This window comes from Echiichthys vipera (genome assembly GCF_963691815.1).
Source record: "Echiichthys vipera genome assembly, chromosome: 16".
Classification (NCBI taxonomy): Eukaryota; Metazoa; Chordata; class Actinopteri; order Perciformes; family Trachinidae; genus Echiichthys; species Echiichthys vipera.
In genome coordinates, this window is record NC_139841.1 from 5,112,926 (window position 1) to 5,132,639 (window position 19,714).

At 42.6% G+C, this 19,714-nt stretch overlaps 2 protein-coding genes across 2 annotated transcripts; both read right to left on the minus strand.

The window, feature by feature from the left end:
* Window positions 1-2,660: 2,660 nt before the first annotated feature.
* Window positions 2,661-9,968, minus strand: thap1 (THAP domain containing, apoptosis associated protein 1; the record flags this gene model as incomplete). Its single annotated transcript, XM_083929916.1, has 3 exons — window positions 2,661-3,560; window positions 6,923-7,115; window positions 9,898-9,968. The coding sequence occupies 3 exons, from the start codon at window positions 9,966-9,968 to the stop codon at window positions 3,177-3,179; spliced, it is 648 nt and encodes a 215-aa protein (XP_083786042.1). The 3' UTR covers window positions 2,661-3,176.
* Window positions 9,969-13,391: 3,423 nt separating this feature from the next.
* Window positions 13,392-18,672, minus strand: LOC310958916 (uncharacterized protein). Its single transcript, XM_083930080.1, has 2 exons — window positions 17,862-18,672; window positions 13,392-17,446 (listed from the first exon to the last, which is right to left on the minus strand). Exons 1-2 carry the CDS (start codon window positions 18,402-18,404, stop codon window positions 17,225-17,227), a joined length of 765 nt encoding a protein of 254 aa, XP_083786206.1. The 5' UTR covers window positions 18,405-18,672; the 3' UTR covers window positions 13,392-17,224.
* Window positions 18,673-19,714: the final 1,042 nt, after the last annotated feature.

A 19,714-nucleotide genomic window follows, 5' to 3' on the forward strand; every position in this document is an offset into this window, starting at 1 on the left:
AAATCAAAGGAACAGCTGATTTTATTCTGAAGTCAAATCAAAGGAACAGTTGATTTTATTCTGAAGTCAAATCAAAGGAACAGTTGATTTTATTCTGAAGTCAAATCAAAGGAACAGCTGATTTTATTCTGAAATCAAATCAAAGGAACAACTGATTTTATTCTGAAGTCAAATCAAAGGAACAGCTGATTTCATTCTGAAGTAAAATCAAAGGAACAGCTGATTTTATTCTGAAGTCAAATCAAAGGAACAGCTGATTTTATTCTGAAGTCAAATCAAAGGAACCGCTGATTTTATTCTGAAGTCAAATCAAAGGAACAGCTGATTTTATTCTGAAGTCAAATCAAAGGAACAGTTGATTTTATTCTGAAGTCAAATCAAAGGAACAGACGATTTTATTCTGAAGAAAAATCAAAGGAACAGCTGATTTTATTCTGAAGAAAAATCAAAGGAACAGCTGATTTTATTCTGAAGTAAAATCAAAGGAACAGCTAATTTTATTCTGAAGAAAAATCAAAGTAACAGCTGATTTTATTCTGAAGTAAAATCAGAGGAACAGCTGATTGTATTCTGAAGTAAAATCAAAGAAACAGCCGATTTTATTCTGAAGTCAAATCGAAGGAACAGCTGATTTTATTCTGAAGTCAAATCAAAGGAACAGCTGATTTTATTCTGAAGTCCAATCAAAGGAACAGCTGATTTTATTCTGTAGTCAAATCAAAGGAACAGCTGATTTTATTCTGAAGTCAAATCAAAGGAACAGCTGATTTTTTTCTGAAGTCAAATCAAAAACACCACAGTTGATGTCAGGTGGAGGCCAGTTAACTTGGTGTGTGATCTGGAAGGGGATTGGTTAAACCTGAGAATGTTCACCCTTCTTACCCTCTTTTGTAAAAAGAAAATGTCCCCTCTGGGAAGAATAAAGTTTGATTGATTGATCTTACTGCACAAATAATAGTACCACATTTAAATGAAAATACACCATTACAAATGTAACTTCTGTATTCAACGCTTGTAAGCATTCACTGTAACTTGACCAAAACTTTCAAAAGTCAAAGCACATATTTCCTAATATTAGCTACTACTGCATGTGGCCTTTTACAGCTGAAACGTTCAATTTTAGCTGTTTTAACTACTATAGTTATTATTTCATTTACTTTTTTGCATAGTCCTGAGCGACACAACCTGGGTTTAGATAAAAGTGTATGGACCTGAATAACTTCTCCAGCATCTAACCCTCTTTCTTCCTCTCTCATGTTCCATTCTTCCGTTCCCTGTATCCGTCTGTGAAAGCAGCTCATCCCTCTCATCATCACAGGTGGCCCTGTCATGTTGAGGCTGAACAGTGGTGCTGCTTCTGGCTGTGCTGCTCAACATGTCACTTAGTTTGGGACATGTAGTGGTTTCAATATCTAAATGTCCCATTTTTCCCCTCGCCTTCTCAGCCCCATCCTTTTCTTTCTGTTTTTTTTACCGGTGTTATTTGTTTTTATGGTCTGGATTCGTCTTTGCTACTGCTGCCCACCTCTTCTTCCTCAGGGCAGCTGGCATCCGACTTACAGGTGCATTTCTGTGACCTACCGTACTGGAGAGTAAAGCGATAGATTAGCAGAGGAAAAAAAACAGGTGATGACTAAGTGGCCCGCCGGCCGTCCAGGAGTCTGGCCGTTCTGTGATTCTCTAGTTCTCACAGAGGGCCAGTCCACCCCTGCCCTCCACCATCTCAAACTGCCTCCTTAAGCACAGATTTGCTGTCTTATACAAAGTCTAAAAACAGAGAATACACACCAAATAAATATGTGGGAAATGTACGAAATGCTGCACATTACTTGACGTTGTTATATGCACGAAAAATGCATGAGAACAGATTTCACATGAAGAATAGTTCAATGTATCAGAGACAGGCTTGGAGGTTGTTGTTTTTCAACACGCAGATAGCAGAACAGGAGCAAGGGGAGGGACAAAGCCTGACATCCAGTCATGACATCTGTTGAGCCAGACACTAGGGGGGAAACAGGTGAGTGACAATGGGTCAGTGCTAAGAACCACAGAGGCACCTTAAGAATAGTCTGAGTCGAACATACAGAGTAATGCATCATCAATGTTATTGCATCATGTTTATGTGAAGGAAAACAGTGAAATTAAAGTATTACAAAAGCATTTGTTGCACTTCCTTGGAGAAAGAATTCCTCACAAGACAAAATCAACAAACAACATAAATTGGATAGAGGTTAAAGTGACACTTCTTGTTTTTTTTTGTTTTTTTAAAGTAAAACTAAATCCCTGAATCCCAAAGCAGGACCTTTGAAGGAGCAGTTCAACATTTTGGGAAAGATTCACTGGCTCTCTTTCTGAGACTGAAATGACGACCACACATCATGTTTGTGTTTTCGGGTACAGAGCTCGAGTCAGGAGGGTTTGCCTGTTTTACCGTAAAGGCTGGAAGCTCCCAGAAACAGCTGGTCAGGCTTCAGTTCAGAAATACCAACACCTGCGAAGCTTACGGACTAATAGTGTCTTGTTTGTTAAATCTTTACACAAACGCAAATATGTCCATCCGTCTGTCTGCCACCATAGAGCCGGGTCTGTCGAACATTCCCGTCTGTTAAAGGAAGTTTTGTTTTGCCACTGTGCGCAAGATTGCTGGATATAATTATAGATATTGCAAAGGAACTTAAGATAACTTTTGTTATAATTTGGCACTATAAATAAAATGGAACTGAACTGAATAAAGCTTCAGTTAGTGATTTCAGGGGCAGTCACATGTTGGAACTATTTCTAAAAGAACAAAAGTCGATCCGTCCGCACAGTACTTCAGTGCAGCGTCTCGATTGGTTGCCCAGCAGAAGTGCAGAACTCCCACTAAAACCAAACCCAAAATGTTGAACAATTCATTTAAAGTTAGATTACTTAAAGTCATTTCACCGCAGCTCAAACAAACAAAAAAAATAAGTAAGGGGTTTGCTCTATCCACCAAACCACATCTCGCATTTGCATCCCCGAACAAGTGAGTCCTTCAGCTCTCTGCTTGGGGGTTGGCTGCCTTGCTCAGTAGCTCTTCAGCAGTCCGCCTGGCTGCTGCTGCTGTTGTTGCTGACAGATGTGAGATTGAACCTGCAGCAGATTTGAATCTGCCGGACACATTGACCACACTCCTCTGCTCTCTCTGTTTCTCATTACTCAATGCCTTTGAGTGTGTGGTAGATGTGTTTCGGCAAAATCACGTATCCCTCTCCGAATGCTGCTGGTGGCCCGCGGCCGGTCCTTGGTGTTTCACACGCCGCCCTCAGCCTCTTGAGCTGCCTCTCCTGCCGCCGACACTTCTGCTGCATCGTCTTCAGCCTCTTCTTCAGAGTCCCCAACTGCTCCACCAGCAGCTCGATGCGCTTCTTCTGACGAGCAGAGTCCTCCGCTGTGTAGTTGTGGTCACAGGGGAAAGCCACTATGTCGCACCTGATCTCGGGCAGGCTCCTCCCGGGCACCTCCTCCAACGCGGGGTCAGATGTAAGAGAGAGAGGGAAGTGGATCTCTGAGGTGAAGGGATCCTCCAGGGACTCAGACTGTTGGACAGAAAACACACAAGAGTTCTGATGCTGCGTGCTAAACTAATCCAGGATAACAAGAAGCTAAACACATTGGCCCGAAATCATCCCAGGATCTTTTTGGCACTAACTAAGCCACTGAGACAGGTTTTTTTGTGTAACAACGGAGAAATCCGGTCGAGTCGCTAAATGCTGGAGGTGGTTAACACTGATTAGCTCGGCGCATAAAGGTGAAGGCATTCAAACGTCTTTTTTAACCACTAATACTGCTCAAAATAACAGCAAACCTCTGCAGTAGCATGAGAAGAGTCCTTACACAGAAAACAAAGCACCAATGGACTCCTTCCTTTTGGATTGACTTTGGTAATCCACTTGAATGGACTTTACTATGAGAGGAGCTGGTACAGGGGCCAGTAGGTAAGTCTTTAAAACCCTCTTTAATAAAAAGAGGTTTGCTGTTATTTTCAGCAGTATTAGTGGTTAAAGAAGACGTTTGAATGCCTTCACTGTAATGCCCCGAGCTAATCAGTGTTAGCCACGTCTGACTGTTAGCGACTCTACTGGATCTCTCCATTAATAGTTTATACATGAAAAATAGTTTATACATGAAAAAAACTGTCTTGATGGCTTATTTGATGTATGTAAGAACGGAAAAAGACCACAGGATGAATTACACTTTAAGAGAGAGAGAAGAGCTTCTCTCTTTGATAACAGCATCCTCCTCTTATTTTCAAATAAAGACAAAAGGAGTGAAGACCCAGATTATGACTGGAGCTTTCTCAAACATACCAAGCCCACTTCAAAGAACAAGTGGAGATCAAAGCCGACTGTTGCGTCCGCTCATTGTCGTCTGTGTCTTGCCCTAAAAGTTGAGCACTTGAACTTAACAGAATGCCAGAATTTTAAACTTTGATACAATACTAGTATACCTCTTTTGACACCATGGCAAAAGAAAGTCCTATTCACACAGAAAATGTCACTTCTGGATGTCAGGAGTGTACGTTACAACAAAAGTTTAAGTTTCTCCAATGTGTATTTGTCTTACATAAAGGGAAACCAGAAGACAGACAGGACAAATTCAAGATGCTAGAACAACACAATCGATCAGGAACCTTTTCTTGTAAAGAACTCAATGGATAAAAGAATAATCATACTTGATATGTTTGTTTTTGATTGTACAGCCTCTTCACTTTCTTAACTTTCCTCACTTCTGTTTTTCTTGCCCTGATTCGCTTCAGCTGAACAGCCAATCAGAGTGATTTCCTTTACCGTCAGCCTCCGCTCGGGCTCTCCAACTCGTGCCAACCACAAAATCTATGCTTATCGATGGCCAACTGTTGACCAGGTGTGTCAGCACTGTGATTAAGTTTAATTTTGTTTTGTTATAATTCTCACAACTCTCAAATGACCTCCAGCTCTGATGTTGTTCTGAATATCCAAACATTTTGCAGTTAACTTTCCAGTTTGTCTTTAATGCTGAATTCACAGCAGTTTCTCTCAGTTGGAGAAACGATCAACCAACCAGACATCAGAAGGTGGGACTAAGAATGGGGACGTAATGTTCCTGCATTGCTAACTACCTAGCTACATCCGTAAAAGTCAGCCACAAAGAGCTGGCAAAAAATGTGGACAAAACAGAACTGTTAAACATAGACTATATAAAAAAAAATGGACGTAACGTCACCATCTGAGCCCGTTCTCTCAAATTGATCCAATCGTCCTCACCCACTGGAGTCGCCATCTAATCAGACTTTGATTCCTCCTCATTTCCTCTTACCAAAAAAGGGCATGTATGTGACGTTGGGGGGAGGGAGAGACGTCCATCTGGCTGACGTTTACCTCCGAGAAGGAGTGAGGGCCAGAGGCTAGCTGTCATTCAAGAGGCCACGCCCCTAATTATTCATACACTTTAACCTCCAGTAAAATAAAAACTATCTTGGTACAAAAAATAATCACAATGATGCTGTGAAAACGGCCTGTTTAACATGGGGGTCAATGAGAAACTGCTCTGTTATGAAACCTGCACCTAGTGGACACTCAGAGAACTGCAGTTTTTGGCACTTCCTTATTGGATCAACCAGGAAGTCGCTCTGGTGGGGGCTTAGATCGACAGTTATTTGATCAGTCATGACAAACTTTAAGTTAACTTACTATTGTATTGAAATGAATTAGATGCAACTGTCAGTGATGGTGGCAGCCATTTTAAACCCAGCTTGTTGACACTTTTGTTGTTCTTCTCATTAACATGGAGATAATATGAGAGGGGCCTGGCTGCAGGCTCCACTCAGAACAGCTCCTGATGCAGCAATAGCTCACAATTCTCTGAGGACAGTGGCAATCTCAGACATGCACGCAAAAAATAGAAAACAAAATCGCACTGACACTTCCCGTGTAGTGCTCTTTTTAGCAACTTGTCACATAATATGGGTATACACACACTGACCCAGAACAAAGTTCTGCCGAACAATTAGCGCGTGCATTCAGACCAAAAGTCATGAACGAGAGGATTGCGTCACTTGCTCACAGCTTTCACATTTTTGATCATCGCTTCATTCGCGTCTAACGAAGGTAGCAGCTGAGGTCGCTAGCTAACTGAAGCTAACCCCTGGCTCAGCCTACTCTGCTGCTATGCTAAATGGAAAGTGAAGCTAGTGCTAACCAGGGATCTGAATGCTTTGCAAAGAACAGGAATGAGCTCTCAGATGAAGTGTGTGGCTCTTTAAAGAGCCGATGTGTTGTAGTGAGATCAGGCCGTCAGTGATTTAACCTCTGTAGCCGTACAGGTGCTGCCCGGTCTCAGGTAGATCAGACCAGGACACGCTTCTTCTTCTTCTTCTCCTTCTGGACTTCTGGCAGATTTGATATCTAAAGGCACGTCGCTGCAGTTATATCCATTATATTATATCCATAGGAACGGTCTGGTTTCCCCACAGGACTGCAACAATGGCGGCTTTGGTGAGCCTGGTGAGCCCCTGGATGTTTCACGGAGAACTTTGGTAGCGCTTGCCGCAATCTCAAAGCTGATTGGCTGTCGCGGCACAGCTTCACGTGATGTCGCTTTAAGTTAAAAAATTTAAGTTTTTCGACTTCAAGATGGACGCCCGAAGCAACATCGCGTGTCATTGCGTCATTTACATTGATTTTGAATGGCAGCTTGCCGCTTTCATCGCCTCCATCACTTTTGGTGTGAATGCACGGTTAGAATCAGAATCAGCTTTATTTAGTAGGTAAATGGAAAACACAGAAAAAATAAACTAAATTTCAAAACCAAAATTTCAACATACCACAGCCCTTCATTACATATTGCTTAAATATAATCTTTTACGTTGTCCGAATCAAATGAGTGTGGACTGAAATGGAAATGCACTGAGCTGCTTCACCTTGATGCTGAGGTTGAAGGTGAAGACCGAGGGCACGGCGTTCTCCTTCAGCACTCGGTTGTTGCAGTCTGTCTTGAAGCAGTCTTTGGTGAAGTGCTGTGAGCAGATGTTACTGTACTTTGTCGGCTTGAAGTTGTTCCTCCTCATCGCAGCTACCCACTTATCACAAACATCTGGGCGTGCCAGAGGAAACCTGGGAAAATGAGAAATTAATCTAAATGTCCTTCACATCATGGATTTGTTCATTGTGGGAATTAATGTAATCATTATGATGGTAAGCTACTTTTATGATCAGCAGGCTGCAGACTGTTAAATGAAACAGAAAAAGGAAACTTAAACTGAATATTGATCAGAGTTGCAATGATTAGTAGTAGGGGTGAGAGGAAAACAAATGTGTGTAAAAATCACAATTCATATCTTCTAAGATTCCAAATCGAATCATAACTTCCAAAAATCCACCAATCGTGCGCACTTTGTGACTTGCAGGAAGCTACCAGCTAGTCAGTCACTGCCAGCCCGCCCGCCATTGTAGACAAGTGTTTGGGCGCGATTTTGGATTTCAGAACCTCCAGGGGAAGGACCATGGAAATACAGGGAAGACCTAACTGGACCTGACTCATTCAATATTGAATTGTGCCAAAGTTTGCAAAAGTACTTCAGCAACACAACGGACGCCCGCTGAGGTCAATTGAGGCGTCATTCACTTCTTTGTAGTCTTTATTTGTAGTGCACCCGTATTCTGACATTTATGGTAAATGCATTGAAACTGCTCAGAGGAGAAGACATGAAGATTAACACTTTACGATTATTGTAGAGGGGATGAAGTATTAACTTTATACGAGCACACCCAGGAAACAACTCATTAAATGTATTTGTCGTGGCACGTCCTGTTTTCAGTTTTCAGAAATAAGTGTTACACAACCAGGCCCAAATACCAAATAAATATGGAAATAAGATTGCAATTCATCTCATTTCCATAATATTCACAAAACTTTTAACTGTGGAATTTCAGAATAAAAGGTCTCTAAAATATTATAAAAAAATATATATTATATTGTACTAAAAAGTACAAACAGGCAAAATACCAGTTTTGAAGTATTACTTTTGAGAAATAAGGCAACTAGCCTACATGCATAGTTGTATCTCTGTTAATAGCCCTTTTTGAAGTCAGTGAAAAATGGTGCTATTAAGCATAAATAAATGACATTTGGTCATAGATTTGCCTTTCATGCCATAATTTGCCACACTGTCTTTATTAACCTTACAGATGACCGGAGTAGATCCTGAAGCATGATCTGATCATTATGATATTGGTATCTATAGTGTAGCTCATGTGCCTCTCAAATGGCAATTTTTCATCTTTTATGCTTTTCGACGATGCATTTTCCAGCTGATCCAAGAAGCTTTTTAAAGACTTTCTTTATCTTAAGAAGTGGGAGAATTTTTCTCTCCACATAAAGGAACACTTCATCATTCAGTTTATCACAAACATTAAACATCATCAAATCTGAAGATATATTGTTTTCAGCAGACAGGAAGGGGATGAAAAAGTGTCATCTCAAAGTCACTAAAGCGGTCAGACAAATGTATAGCATATGCAATAGCATGTTTATTTCCCTCTTAACCCTAGAACACTATCGCTCAAATCCACAACACCATCACTAACACAGGCTGATTTCCCCCTGAGATAATACACCCAATAAAAAGTACTTCTCAAAATATATCAATACATGACACATTTAAATAAATTTAAAAGAATTTCCCCTCGGGATAAATGAAGTGAAATTGTATTGATTGATCGATTGATTGATTTGAGTAGTATTCTTTTATTTTAGACTGTGTCTAACAAAATGAAAGAAAAGCATCATGAGTGGACCATATACAAACGCTCCAAAATGACTGGAAGATTAGGAATTTGGGAACAAAAAACTCCTAAAAAAAATTGAAGATGGAAACTTTTTGAAATGTTTGTCCACCCATTCCTGATGAAGGCTCAGTGTCCTTGGCACCTGAATAACACTTTCCCTGGGTAGAATCCACCAAAGACCTACTTTACCTTCCAACACTATTGCTGAGTGAAAACCACCAAACATGTGCCTGGAGGGAAAAGTGTGTTCTGGATTAGGAAGACACCATCAAAGATTTCAGAGACAAAGCTGCAGCTACACAGACACTGAGATGGACCCAGCACAATGAAAATCACATACATTCATTTGCTCGGGGCCATGGTGTTCTAGGGTGAAATGGGCTGGACAAGAAGTACACATTACGTAAAGTACCTCAAACTTGTACTTTAGTAGAGTGCTGGGTTATTATGTACTTAGTTATATGCCAGCCCACAAGGTCTCCACGTGTTTGCCATGTCCCAGCAAAGGAGACTTCAGGCTGACTGTAGTTTGACAGCCAACACACGCCGGTACATTTACTGCTGGAACCAAACTCCTATTAGAATATAAGGGGTTAACTATGCCCGTGTTTCCGACAGGGAAAACATGCTGCAGAGTGTCAAACTAAGTGTTTTTACGAGCAAATACAGTGTCCTGGTAAATTCGGCGTGTAGAAATGTGTGAAACGGTTATCCAGGTAAGTTTTACCAACACGGAAATGGGAATGGCCGGGTATCGGCCACTGTAAACACGACGTGGGTTAACTTGTCACTTTGGGGACGGGGGGACGGGCTGAACTTGGTAAAGGACTTTCAATTTCTCGGAGTACAATGGTGCTTGGTGAATTGTCTGTGAGCCGATATCACCGGTAAACTCTACCGACACAGAGAAGGTCGTGTGTTGAAGTCTAGTACTGTAGATCTGTTGCCGACGAGCGTTTAATCTTTGAAAAGGCAGATTAGTAAAGGCAGGCTGGTGTGGGGGTGAACTCTCGTACTCCTCTCCAGGAACATCACAACGCGGTGCTTCACCGTCCCGTCGGGACAGCTAACGCCATTGAGCTCACACGAATGCTTTAAATGGACTTACTTGTGAAAGGAAATGTCTTTATCTTTATGGTAGCGGTTCTTACAGCCGTACGCCGAGCACGTCTGAACCATGGCTGCGCTGCCCTGCCCGGACTATGATACCTCAGGAAGCTCTGCCGGTGCTCCTCCTCGCCCTCCACAGTCCATACAGGCTTCACTGCCACTAACAATCATGGCGGCGCAGCTAGGGTCACCGGACCGATGGGATTGGCAGCGCTCGCTTCCCGTAATATCTCCCAGCGTCCACTAGGGGGAGGCAACAACTTATTATCTCAACGGCTGTGACTTGATACAGCCATCGATTCAATCCGATTGTATATTTTATTCTCTATTTAATTTGATTAGAAATGAGCAGGAAACCGGTGGATTGCTTACTCCAGGTAGGGAATGAGTTCAAGTACCTCGGGATCATGTTCACGAGTGAGGGGACGATGGAGCGTGAGTTTGGCCGGAGAATCGGAGCAGCGGGGGCGGTGCTGCAGTCGCTCTACCGCACCGTTGTTATGAAAAGAGAGCTGAGGATGGCAAAGCTCTGGATCTACCGGTCAATCTTCGTTCCTACCCTCACCTATGGTCATGAAAGCTGGGTCATGACCGAAAGAACGAAGTCGCGGGTACAAGCGGTTTTCTCAGGAGTCTCCCTTAGAGAGAGGGGGAAGTAGTTCAACCATCAGTGAGGAACTAGTGAGTAGAGCCGCTGCTCCTTTGCGTTGAAAGGAGCCAGTTGAGGTGGTTCAGAATCATCTAGTAAGGATGAACCCTGGGCGCCTCCCTAGGGAGGTGTTCCAGGCACGTCCAGCTGGGAGGAGGCCTCGGGGAAGACCCAGGACCAGGTGGAGAGATTAGATCTCCACACTGGCCTGGGAACGCCTCAGGATCCCCCAGTTAGAGCTGGTTAATGTGGCCCGGGAAAGGGAAGTTTGGGGTCCCGTGCTAAAGCTGCTGCCCCCGCGACCCGACCCCGGATAAGAGGCTGAAGATGAGATGATATGAGATGATTGAAAAATTTATGTTAACCTGATCATTAAACGGATTCATGCTACGGGCCAAAAAAAAAAAATACATATAATACATACAGTACAGAGAAAAAGTTTGTACACACCTTCTCATTCAATGAGCTTCCTTTCTTTTCCTGACTATTGACAGTGTAGATTCACACTGAAGGCATCAAAACTATGAATGAACACATGTGGAAATATGAACTTAACAAAAAATTGTAAAACAACTGAAAATACGCCTGATATTCTAGGTCCTTCAAAGTAGCCACCTCTGGCTCTGATCACTGCTTTGCACACACTCTGCATCTTGATGAGCTTCAAGAGGTCGTCACCTAAAATGGTTTCCACTTCACAGATGTGCCCTGTCAGCTTCAATAAGTGGGATTTCTTGCCTCATAAATGGGGTTGGGACCCTCAGTTGTGATGTGCAGAAGTCAGGTGGATACACAGCTGATAGTCCCGCTGAATAGACTGTAAGTATTTGTGTTATGGCAGAAAAAAGCAGCTAAGTAAAGAAAAACAAGCGGCCATCATAACTTTAAGAAATGAAGGTCAGTCAGTCCGACAAATTGGTAAAACTTTGAAAGTGTCCCAGAGTGCATCTACAATTTTCATAGTCATAAAAAACAAAGGAAACTCTTTGAATGAGAAGGCGTGTCCAAACTTTTGCTCTGTACTGCACACTGAGAAATGATTTCAGAAAAGTACAGAGGTTTAACAAGAACACGAAGAAGCTGTTGATAATAAAACCTCTTCAATAATTATTGAAAAGGTTTTGTATTAAAAGAAAAACATTTCACAATGAGCCTTATAGAAATGATTATATAATATAAATATATATAATATATCCTTCCAAACTCTGCTCCCTGTGGCACCCTGTTTGGGCTTTGCTCTCATTATGGCAGCTATTATGCTGAGATGATGATGTTTGACAAAGGTATTCATTTTTTAATGAATTTTGGAATGTCATCATTAACACTGAGAAAAAAAACTAACTTTTGCACCGTCTACACAACTTACTCCTTGGGGCACATTGACTCCCATTAAAAACCACTTATTTTCATTGTATGCCATTGCAATACAGAAGTATGAAATTGTGATAGGTTCTCTTTTTCCCAGTTGTTCAAAGGGTAAAAAAGGCCCAAAAAAGGCAAAACACCAGCTGGCACCATGTCCTCAGAGATGCATTGGGGAGCTGATTTCCCTGTTAGAACCACAGGATTGAACTGTTGCTTTAGGGCAGTGGAATACATTATTTTCAACTACAAATATTCTGGATGTGTTCTAGGGATGTCAGAGTCTGGTGTATGTGTATCGAGAAATTATTTTGTGTGTGTGTGTGTGTGGCGCTGCTCCTTTGCGTTGAAAGGAGCCAGTTGAGGTGGTTCAGGATCATCTAGTAAGGATGAAACCTTGGCGCCTCCCTAGGGAGGTGTTCCAGGCACGTCCAGCTGGGAGGAGGCCTCGGGGAAGACCCAGGACCAGGTGGAGAGATTAGATCTCCACACTGGCCTGGGAACGCCTCAGGATCCCCCAGTTAGAGCTGGTTAATGTGGCCCAGAAAATGGAAATTTGGGGTCCCCTGCTGGAGCTGCTGCCCCCACGACCCGACCCTAAGAGGCTGAAGATGAGATGAGATAAGATGGTGTGTGTGTGTGTGTGTGTGTGTGTTGAAATAGCTCGGTTATAAAAACCAAGATATTTTTTTGTATCTCAGCAATGGTATAAAAAGACAGATGTGATATGTAAAATCAGTGTTTATCGCTGTATTTTATTTGATTCAAGTGTTTGAAGTGAAAGGATGAAATCCCCTGATATCACTAGGACCTGTGCCACCATGTCTGCATCACGATAAAGACTCCCTGCAGAGCAGAACGGAAACAGGGCAGCCAGGGGCCTCAGTTTGTTAATGCGGGTGCTAGAAAAGGTGACTTTTTTGTAATAAATTGGTATTTGGAGGGTCAAAATTATGCAAACTGAATTCAAATTTGCTATACATGAGTTGGACTGGAGTTAATGGACAAAACAAACAAAAACCTTTTTTACACATGATCTGGTGACCAAAAAGGGTTTCTAAGGGCAGAACAGGGCCAGTGTCCTGAGGGTTAAGCCCAATATATCACACTCAGATACTCTTTGAAACATCCAATATTACAGCCGCATATTTATCAAGCAATGAGTCCATAGGTGACTCGGCTGGGAACCGTAGGGTCGCCGGCTCGAGTCCCTGTATATTTCTAGATATGTAAACATTTTATTAGACATGACATTATGTGAAGGTGTGTTGCTCTTTGGGCTAACCGGCACTAACAGACACACCGTAGAGGAAGTGTCACTGTGCAAACTGGAAGAAATACACGTGTCAATACCAAAATATTTTAATTTCAACAATTTTCTGAAAGCAAAAAAAATGTGGTGCCATTTTTTTAAAATGCAAAGGGGCCAATGTTTTTGGTTGGACCGTATGAAATCCCTGTCCCCAAAGCATCGTGGGAGGTGTAGTTGTTAAAGCCAACCAAATGGAGCGTCCTGAGGCTTCAGCACTTGGTTTATTCAGCTTTCATATGTAAAAATAAATGGGGCGGGCTGACTCATGGGAAAATGTAGTTTAATACTATGAAAGTTAAGAGGCCACGATTTCCAACACAAAATTTGTCGGTCAAAAAAAGAAACTTTATTAATAAAAGGTGTTTTCAACAGAGCGGGTTGGTCTGAAGAGCTTTACACAGCAACAGAAGTGGGGTTTTTTTAATCTCTATTCTGTAGAACATACTGAGACAAAAGCAGAAAAGGCCACGCAGCTCTTAAACCCTCTGTAGATTCACTTTGAACCTGTCGTCAAAAATGTTTACAGCTGGAAGCTTATTTGCAGCCGTCAAAGCAGAGAGAAATGTGCACAAAAGAGCTTATGATCAGGGATCTTTCCCCCAGCTATATGACTGCACTTAAACACACCATTATAGAAGGAAGGATAAACGTCAGAGGGGAAAGCAACAAAGAATGAAGGGAATCCTTAAAAAAAGCAACCTTCTGATTAGGGACATTACATGTCAACTGTATACATAACAGACTTTAGAGAGGAATAAATAAATAGAAAAGTACAAAGTTTTCAGGAGGGCCGCCCAAATTCATTCTCTATACAGAAGTATATTTATTCATGTAACTTTAAGAGAAATCCAATGTTTTTCAGCAAGTGCAAAAAGAAAACTGCATTTTTTTTTCTGCATTTAGGACAAATGTCCAGAATCTCTGATGACGTGTTTGACAAAATTCATCTTTATGTTTCTTGTCTCAATCTTATTTTGATAGTTCTGTCCATCTTTCCTGTCAGCCATAACAATATTTGACTGGGAAATATTCAAATCGGGGATCACAAGTTTTGGGGTCTGTGCGGTTAATTAGAAGTGCAGCACTCTTAGTTTATCTTTCAACTATTTGTATCTTTTCTTTGCAATCAATGCACCGTCTTTGGTCGTTTTCAGAGCTGTCAGCCGCATCTCACACTCTTCTTTTACCCATAAGTAAGGGAAGACTCTCAGGGAACTTCAACTAGGATTTTTTCAGCAGCAAGGGCAGGCCAACAACACGATGTTGTCCTATAATCCTCATATGTAAGAAACAACGCGATTGGTTGATGCCTTTTTTCGTAGTGCAAGAGCCCTGAAAAATCAAGCTTGATCTGAAAAAAAAACCCAACGTTTTCTCGCCATGTAATAATGCTCTATGTGAATGTTGATGCAAACTATATTAACGTGCAAATCAATCTCACGAAGGACACGCCCCCGGTGTTTAAGGGCCTCATCTCTCCACGGTGCGTCTCCCAGATTCTAGAGAGCTGCACAGATGTGTCGTCACTGTCGTGTCAAATTTAAAGCCCCCGTAGATGGGTGTAACTGTGTGACTTCATGACATTACATACAATTATGAAAAGACGTTAAGGAAACCCTTAACTTGTCAAAGCATCAACTGGGAAAGCGTCAGTGGACATTAACACCGTATGCCAGAGACTTTCTTTAAACAATAATAACAGAACTAAACCAGATCGATTGATTCAAGAGTGTGAGAAGGATTATTCTCATTATCACTCCATCTGAAAGTAATTTCTTTTAGATAATTGCCATAAAATGTCAGTAAATAGCGGAAATGGCAGTGACGAGTCCAAGGTGACGTCTTCAAATGTCTTCTTTTGTCCGACCAACAGTCCAAAACCCAAAGCACAGTGCAAATCCTCCCATTGGAGAAGCTGCAATCAGAGTGGCTGCTTAATAAATGTACTTGTAACTCACAGAAGAGAAGGACAAAACTACAAAAAAATACAGACATTTCTGCAAACACTGCCTTTAAACTGTAACGAGTAAATGGCCGCTGTACAATCAAATGTACAGTGTTTATGTTTGTGGCCACACTCATTCAGTCTGGATCGTCTGCTGACATCAGCAAGGAGCCTGTCAGACAATGGCTTCATCACCAATTTAAAAAAATAAAAGGTCTGCTTTGCAGCGCGAGAGTACCATTTCTCCCTTTTGTTTGAACTAAAAAGGAAATAAGAGAGAAGGAAATAGCAACAGAGAAGAATCTGCGCGCTGTCAGCTGGGTGTGTTGTATGTCTCTAAATACTGCAGTACCCAGAAGCCTCAGCAGCCATCGTCCATCCAGACCTGTTCTATCGTTGTCAGAGCGTCGGGTCACTGCAGTGAGCATCGAAACAAGAACGTGAAGTTTTCCGACTGGCTCTTTCTTGAAGCAATGCCCTCTGGGACTTGTAGTTGAGTGAGCTGCTGTAGCTCACTCCAGCATAAACACAAGCTACACTCAAAGCAAAGCCTGTGGAGCAGCGTCTGCTCAAACCAGCACTGAAGCTGCAGCAGCCCTGACATCAAATATCTTATTTTAGGATCATCTGCCAGTTCGGTGTAGTTTGCCACTGTTGTTTAGTGGTATGCTGCTGCTGATCCACTGCCGTATGCCTGTTATAAGCAGCACCCATTTACACTAATCCTTGTCCATGGGAATATCAGTGTGACAAAATAATCTCAACTCAAAGTTCACTAAGGAGCCGTTTAAGGAGCTTTCATCCACAACAACTTTTGCTGTTGTTCTCGTGTTCTAGAAAACCATGATATGAAGTTGGAAGCTCAGAAAAAAACAGTAAGTGGTCCTTGAGTTGAAATGATTTTGTGGTTTTGATTTCAAACTATGTTTACCATACACTCACTATGCTAGCCATATGGGGATAATACGCAGCTACAACTGGCCCCAGTAGCTTATACAACGTTCACATTACCACCAGCTTTACACAAATGTTGCCGCTCTCGGTGGAACATGGGTGTCCTGACATCTACCTAGGACAAGTGACTAAAAGGTAAAATCACCCCAGGGTCTTTTTTGGCAAATACACTCATCAAATAAGCCATCAAGACAGTTTTTTTCGTGTAACAACTATTAACGGAGAAATCCCGGAGAGTCGTTAACAAACGGACGTGGCAAACACTGATTAGCTCAGGGCAGTACGGTGAAGGCATTCAAACGTCTTTTTTAACCACTAATACTGCTCAAAATAACAGCAAACCTCTGCAGCAGCATGAGAAGAGTCCCTACACAGAAAACAAAGCACCAATGGGCTCCTTCCTTTGGGATTGACTTTGGTAATCCACTTGAATGGACTTTACTATGAGAGGAGCTGGTACAGGGGCCAGTAGGTAAGTCTTTCAAACACTCTTTTAATAAACTCTGGGTTCACCAACTATGTTGTTGGTGCTTTGTTGTATGTGTCAATCACTCTTCTCATGCTGCTGCAGAGGTTGTTTTTTTTTTGAGCAGTATTAGTGGTTAAAAAGACGTTTTATTGCCTTCACTGTACTGCCCCGAGCTAATCAGAGTTAGCCGTATTATCTTACATTAAATACTGTTAGCGACTGTCCAGGATATCGCTGTTAATAGTTGTTAGATGAAAAAAATTGTCTGCATGGCCTATTTGATGAGTGTATTTGCCTATACCCTTTAAGGGTATAGAAATAAAACCGAGTTAACATGACATATGTCAGTAGATCAGCAGGGGCAGATCAGAGAGCAGCGATCCAAAGCTGCGTCCCATTTCAGGCTCAGCTTCCCCCCTAAATACGTGTCATAATGGATCAACGAGGCTCTCCAAATCCTCTGCACATCTGTTTGTTGCATGTCACCGATGTCTGTTTCTATAGCAACACTTTGAATGCCGCAGGAGAAAGAAAAACTGTACAAACTAACAGTTATGAGTCATTTTCGGATGGTTTAAGGTTAAAGTTTTTTCACATTCCAATTGCTTTCTTTGATCTCCATCACGGAGTGGATCTACTTCTTCCCCTCATCGTCATCGTCGTCATCGTCATCCTCCTCCTCCTCCTCTTCTTCTTCTTCTTCTTCTTTCTCCTCCTCTGTATCTTTCTCCTCCTCTCTGCCTACTGCATCAGCTCCTGCAGACCGCTTAGTGTTGCCGTTTTCTCCACCGCCTCCGTCTTCATCACCACCTGCATCGTCTGCACTTTCTTTGGACTCTTCCTCAACGCCCTTACCCTGAAAATTCAAAACACGTTTCATAATTTGAAATGTAATTTGACAGTCATTTGCTGATAAGTGCCGCAGTGATGGGTTGATTTTAAACAATAATATATTGATGAAGCTTAAACTGACAGTGGGGCAGCTGGAAGAAACTCTTGGAGAAGATACTGCCCAGTCCAGATTTAATATGAGATATGTCTGTTGCCTTAACTTTGATTTCAATCATTAAAATCACTATCATTATTAGCCCATATTTAACTCGGACAGTGCAAATTAACCCTGTTAGCCTAAGTGTCATCCAGTCTAACAAACCTAAGTTTAACGGTGAACTCCACAGGATAGACAAGGGTTATTATTATTATGATGATGTGCACACTGTACCTAAAGTTTAAAGGTAAGGGAGTGTTTGTGATGGGGTCCGAGGCTGTACCTGCTTCAGGCGGCTCCTCCTCCGGCTCGGGACCCGGGCCTTCATCCTCCGTGACAGCGCCAGCAGCTTGTTGTGTCTCTGCCTCTTCTTCTCCTTCTCCGCCTCCTCTCTCTGCTTCTCCTCAGCGTGGTCAGAGTCCGACTCGTCCTGCCGCTGCAGCCTGCTCCGCTTCCTCGGCTGCGCCATCCTCTTCGGCTGGCTCCTGTCCCCATCCTCATCGTTACTCGTGTCCTCCCCACTGGAGGACGAGGAGCTGTTATCGACGACCAGGAAGGAGCGCTTTCTGCGGGTCACGGAGCGGCTGTCGTCGCTAGAAGTCGCCCCGGAATCGCTCCGGCCCCGGTCCTCCTGCTCGCTGTCCTGCTCCGGGGAGCTCTGGAAGTCGGATTGGGATCCGGAGGAGGAGGAGGAGGAGGAAGAAAAGGAGCCTTCGTCACTGTCGTCCAGGATGGAGGCGGGCAGGCCAATCTGCCGCTTCTTCGAGGCGTCCACCTTGGTTTTCCGCATCGACGCGAACATTTTCCGCTTGTACAAGCTCTCCATGTCTGCGCGCGGTACCGGACACCAGTGACATGAAACGGAAAACCGAGAAGAGAACCGGACTGTGTGTAAGCGAGCTAACGATGCTGCGAGCGAGCGTCTGCTGCTGCCTGCGCGTCACAACAACGACAGCATGTTATTGCTGTCAACAACCCAACATGGCGCCCGACTTCACCTCCGTGCACACTTATTTTGGACCAGAAACGTCTCAAAATAGCGGTTACGAGCGAAAAACGGGACCTTTCGTAGCAGCTCTTCCCAGTGTAGCTAGCTGTGTGTTATTGTTATGGCTCCCACTTCTTCTTCGCTGGAAGGAATTAGAGCACACAGTGTTAGCGCGCCCCCTGCGGCGTCCAGCATCCACTGCAGCTGCACACTGACAGACCAGGAACTCAAAGCAGTCCTTTAGAAACACTGGGGTAAAAAAAGGATTAACAAATAATAACATGGATTTTTTTTTAACTAGACCGAAATAAAACCAGGCTAAAATGTTAACAGCTGAAATAAATATTCAATAGGAAATACCAGGAAGAAACACTGAAGAATATAAATGTTATTTGTCAGTTATATCAAACAGTGATATTAGGGGTCATCCCTATGTTCCCAACTCGGGTGTCCATGGGATCACATAACATGATCTTATCCCATAGGCATCCAGGGGGTTCTGGAGGACCTTTCTCCAAGCTCTGTCTGAGGGGAGGCCCACAGACTCACAGGGCTTAAAGGAAGAAACGATTTGTAAATCTAAAACGTTTTTTTAAGAGATTATGTGTGTATGTATGTATTGAATTGAGTATTAAATGAAATTAAATCTGTTTTATGTCTGAAATCAGACATTGTGCCCGAAAAACCCTTTTTGCCCCCTCTGTTTACTGTTCACTCAAAATCACATCATTATCATTACAATTATAAGTGTCTAAGCTCTTTGAGCTCGTAGATATTGCTCTGTGGCACACCTACTTTATGGTTCAGTATCAATCTTGTTTCCAGCAACAGCAGGCAGCTGTTTTGAGCAAACAAGCTGAATAAATAAAGACACTGTACTCAAACAGCAGACACACACACACACAGTTAGAGACTAAATACCTAAATACAGCTAACTTGTGAAGAAAGTGGAGCATTTAGCAGTTAAAGAGCCACATACTGTTTTCATCAGGAGTTGGCAGAGAATATGAACATACTCACTTTGATCAGTTGGCCAGAAACACCGGTAGGATAAGGGAGCGCACCAATGTTCCACGCTTTGTATGTGACCGGGAAACATCAGACAATTTTTTAAGAAAAGGGTCCCATGTTCCCTGCTTTGCACAGAA

Excerpts from the sequence above, each read along its gene's own strand:
- LOC310958916 (XM_083930080.1), bottom strand. The coding sequence starts at position 18,404 with ATGGAGAGCTTGTACAAGCGGAAAATGTTCGCGTCGATGCGGAAAACC. Across the intron at positions 17,447-17,861 it reads GGAGGAGCCGCCTGAAGCAG|GGTAAGGGCGTTGAGGAAGA; the intron begins GTACAGCCTCGG and ends TTGAATTTTCAG.